This window comes from Mizuhopecten yessoensis, unplaced genomic scaffold (genome assembly GCF_002113885.1).
Source record: "Mizuhopecten yessoensis strain PY_sf001 unplaced genomic scaffold, ASM211388v2 scaffold2441, whole genome shotgun sequence".
NCBI lineage: Eukaryota > Metazoa > Mollusca > Bivalvia > Pectinida > Pectinidae > Mizuhopecten > Mizuhopecten yessoensis.
In genome coordinates, this window is record NW_018404548.1 from 36770 (window position 1) to 41632 (window position 4863).

Here is a 4863-nt window from a genome sequence, read left to right on the forward strand (position 1 = left end):
GAGAACAGAAGCTATCATTAGGTTAGTAGACAATGATGAGCAGTGTTTTCCTCTCCGACATAATATCCTCACGTCATCACAAACACAAGTCTTAATAATGGCAGCACAAGTATGGTACTAACACAAGGGACACTACCTGATTCCTACTCCTCAGTTCCAGGACATTTCTATAGAAGCTAAAACCATTTACATCAGTTCTTTAAACTGTTATGAAATATTGATCAGATTTCTTTTACTGATTTGAACCTGATTTCTACCATAAATTCACGTTTTTGGTGTATCATCAAAGATAAAACTGAGATGTGGAGTCTGTAACATGCGACGGCTATCAGGTCCCTGCCTGCTTGTCTACTTTCTGTCCACAGTCCAATCTGGTATTTTCAATTCTGATTAGGTTTTTGTTGATGTCAGAACACACATATATTTGGCTAGTTCACACAGACAATGACACAAAACTGTTGTATTGCGACACATTTCGCTTGAGGAGGTCTGAACATGGCCCTAGTACACGCTCAAATCGAGTGCGGTCAAGCTTGACACACTTAAGCTTACCTCGCGCCACCACAGTGGCTGCGCGAGGTCGATCCAGCAGCAAAGCAATCTCACCTGTGGACAAAGAAAAACACAGTTAGAATTGGTATTCATAAAGACTATAAAACAGAGTTACATTATGTAGCTACAGCTAAATTAAGGTATAGTTTTCGATTTTGGTCAGGTTGTGAGATGATAACTCCAGTTTGTAGAAACACTAGTTCTTGAGTGAAGGACAGTGTAGTGCTATTTTATAAAGTGATCCATGGTTCATAATGCTATTATATTAATAAATTGATCCTTACTTGAAAATATGTGGTTCTGTTAAATCACTTGTGAATATTGTTCATATTTTTTATCTTTTTAAAAAACTCCCATTGTGAAATATACCATTCAATTGTAAGAAGTCCTACTTAATCTCAGATGTAGTAGATGATAGGAAATGTCTAAAGGAAGGATGCTCTTAAATATACATTTGTTTAGCCTTTTAGTATAATACATCAGACCTATGAATATATAGATTATGTTTATTTATATCATCATGATAACAAGTGTACATGAAAATTATATGAAATGATGTGTAGATCAATGTTATCACTAAACAAGGTTACCGCAAGCGGTATATAATACGCCCGTCACACATTGAATGAGCAGTTGTTTGTATGATTGAAATATATGAAGTATTTGTGAGTAATTGATATTAAAAGAGAAATCATTCAACATAACTGGTAGATCAATGAGTGCAATACAACATCATGGAACGCATGCATCGCATTAATGAAACCAAGGGTAATAACTCCAGTAATTACGGTTGGATAATGGCGGTTATCAAACTTGTCCGTGGTTTCATGGTAATTAACCTTGTTGTGAAGTTTGAAGTTAATCCGTTAATAATTACTCGAGATATCGAGCGGACACTGTTTCGGCAAGTCGGCCTGCCCGCCCGCCCACGTGATAACATAATACGTCCCCGTCTTCGATATATAAAAAGATATTGAAATAATAAAAAAAATAAAAAATAAAATGAGATCCTCATACCGAAATAGTCTGACTGTGCCAGCCTGCCAACTTCTACCGCCTCCTCATTCTCCGCTCTCCGCTGAAGTACAGCTGCTTGGCCCTGAAAAAGAAACACAATACTATATTAAACCAAATTCTGCAGCAGCATTCCCAAAAAGCAACACAAAACAAAATTTGTGAATGAGAGAAAAAAAAAATAAACTTCTAAAAATCGAAAAAATACTCCATTAAACTTGATTCTCGTAAAGTTACAGAGACCATGAAAAACAAAATAATCATTGTATTTAAAGTTAATATACTAGTAGTACGAAGAGTGATGCATGGTTTTTATGTTTTCAAATATTTGTCACTTTTCTATTTTTTTAATTGGATATATAAGCTTCATGAATGAGTTACCATTTTTATACCACATTACACCAAATAATCATGTTTACACCCACATTACACCGAATAATCATGTTTACACCAACATTACACCAAATAATCATGTTTACACCACATTACACCAAATAATCATGTTTACACCCACTTTACACCAAATAATCATGTTTACACGCACATTACACCAAAGAATATGTTTACACACAATACAACAAATAATCATGTTTACACCCACTTTACACCAAATAATCATGTTTACACCCACATTACACCAAATAATCATGTTTACACCACATTACACCAAATAATCATGTTTACACCCACTTTACACCAAATAATCATGTTTACACGCACATTACACCAAAGAATATGTTTACACACAATACAACAAATAATCATGTTTACACCCACTTTACACCAAATAATCATGTTTACACCCACATTACACCAAATAGTCATGTTTACACCACATTACACCAAATAATCATGTTTACACCCACTTTACACCAAATAATCATGTTTACACCCACATTACACCAAATAATCATGTTTACACCCACATTACACCAAATAATCATGTTTACACCCACATTACACCAAATAATCATGTTTACACCCACATTACACCAAATAATCATGTTTACACCCACATTACACCAAATAATCATGTTTACACCCACATTACACCAAATAATCATGTTTACACCCACATTACACCAAATAATCATGTTTACACCCACATTACACCAAATAATCATGTTTACACCCACATTACACCAAATAATCATGTTTACACCCACATTACACCAAATAATCATGTTTACACCCACATTACACCAAATAATCATGTTTACACCCACATTACACCAAATAATCATGTTTACACCCACATTACACCAAATAATCATGTTTACACCCACATTACACCAAATAATCATGTTTACACCCACATTACACCAAATAATCATGTTTACACCCACATTACACCAAATAATCATGTTTACACCCACATTACACCAAATAGTCATGTTTACACCACATTACACCAAAGAATCATGTTTACACCCACATTACACCAAATAATCATGTTTACCCCCATTTTACACCAAATAATCATGTTTACACCCACATTACACCAAAGAATCATGTTTACACCACATTACACCAAATAATCATGTTTACACCCACATTACACCAAATAAATATGTTTACACCACATTACACCAAAGAATCATGTTTACACCCACATTACACCAAATAATCATGTTTACACCCATATTACACCAAATAATCATGTTTACACCCACATTACACCAAAGAATCATGTTTACACCTACATTGAAACATGGAATTATGTTTACACCTGCATAAAAGCCCAGAAAGTTTCTAAATTCTAAAGTGTTATGTAAGTATGAACATGTTTCTAGGTTGTTTCGTGGGAGTAAATATGTTTCTAGGGTATTATATGGAGATACTCCAGGTGCCATTGGGGATATATTAATTTTAGTAGTTATGTGAAAAATTACTTGTAAGGACAGACTGAATTTACATAGGAACTATCTGAGTAAGTAAAATGCAGGTCTACTGTCACCAGTATAACAGTATTTAGTACATTCCTACCACATATAATTACTGTGTTCCCTCTACACTGTACAGAACCTGTACTTTGACATTTACAATACTGACTGGATTAAAGGATTCCTGACAATTATTTAATTTGGAGAATGATGGTTCCCAACACTTTTTGACTTTTCCTGAAGAAACACAAATGCATGACACAGCACAAGGGAGAGAACTCCTGTGACTGAGTACAGGGGAGAGAACTCCTGTGACTGAGTACAGGGGAAGAAACTGTGGCAGCTCACCTCTGTGATGATGAAGAAGTCTTCACCAGGTTCTCCCTGTCTCACTATTTCCTGGCCATCCTCGAACTCCACGGGCTCCAGTGAGTCTGCTACCGTCAGGCGCTCCCATTTGTCTAGATTTTCTGGTAACAAAAAAATGAGGCTGATAAAAATGTTTCCTGAAAAAACAGGCCAGTTATGTTAAGTTAGTTGATGGATACATGCAAGTCAGTTAAATATGCCAACACACAAGGAAATGTTTCATGAAAGGTAACATATCTAGTTATGAGATATCAAACTTCCATCAGCATGGTGTAGAATTTTGTGTCAGAATTGTGGCTACACCAAGGTTATAGCCCAAGGTTCCACACCTAAGGATGGAATTTCTATCTCAAATTTAACAAGAGGCCCAAGAGGGCCTGTATCGCTCACCTGAATATTTAAGCAGTCATAGCAAAATATTCTCATTGAATATTATATTGCACTATCAATATTTCCCGCGCAAACTTTGTTGGCTCCATCTGTTGAAACTACCAGCAAAATATTATTATAAGATTCTATGCTTTTTGATTCTTCTTCAGAAGTTGCTTGACATATTTTTCCGTGATCTTGTAAGTAGGTCAATGTCATTTTCCTTCTCAAATTGGTTAGCTCTATTCCAAAAAGCTACCAGGCAAATCTTATGAATCCATTCCTTTTAGTTCTCAAGAACAAATCCATACAAATGTTGTTGACCTCTGTGACCTCTAAAGTAGGTTGAGGTCATTTTCATTCGCAAACTTTGGTGAGCTCTATCCCAGGAAGTCACCAGTCAAATATTACAATTTTATGCCTTTTAATTCTTCAGTAGAAGCTGTTTGAACTGTTTGACATATTTGAACGCTGTGACCTTGAAAGTAGGTCAAGGTCATTTTCATTCACAAACTTTGTTTGGCTCTTTCCCAGGAAGCCACCTGCCAAATATTAAGATTTTATAACTACCAGTTCTTCAGAAGAAGTCGTTTAAAGTGTTTGACATATCTGCCTCATGTGACCTTAAAAGAAGGTCAAGGTCATTTTCATTCTCAAACTTTGTTCGGCTCTATCC

General features: G+C 35.5%; 1 protein-coding gene across 3 annotated transcripts in view; it reads right to left on the reverse strand.

Annotated features, from left to right (window-relative positions):
* Nucleotides 1-359: 359 nt before the first annotated feature.
* The window catches only part of LOC110445999 (cAMP-dependent protein kinase regulatory subunit), a 156976-nt gene continuing 152472 nt past the window's right edge, over nucleotides 360-4863 (reverse strand). For all 3 annotated transcript variants that reach the window (XM_021490928.1, XM_021490926.1, XM_021490927.1), the window contains exons 9-11: nucleotides 3798-3919; nucleotides 1570-1651; nucleotides 360-606 (exon numbers count right to left, since the gene is read on the reverse strand). In XM_021490928.1, the coding sequence (XP_021346603.1) occupies nucleotides 434-606; nucleotides 1570-1651; nucleotides 3798-3919 (377 nt within the window). In that variant the 3' untranslated portion in view covers nucleotides 360-433. The remainder of the gene's footprint in view (nucleotides 607-1569; nucleotides 1652-3797; nucleotides 3920-4863) is intronic.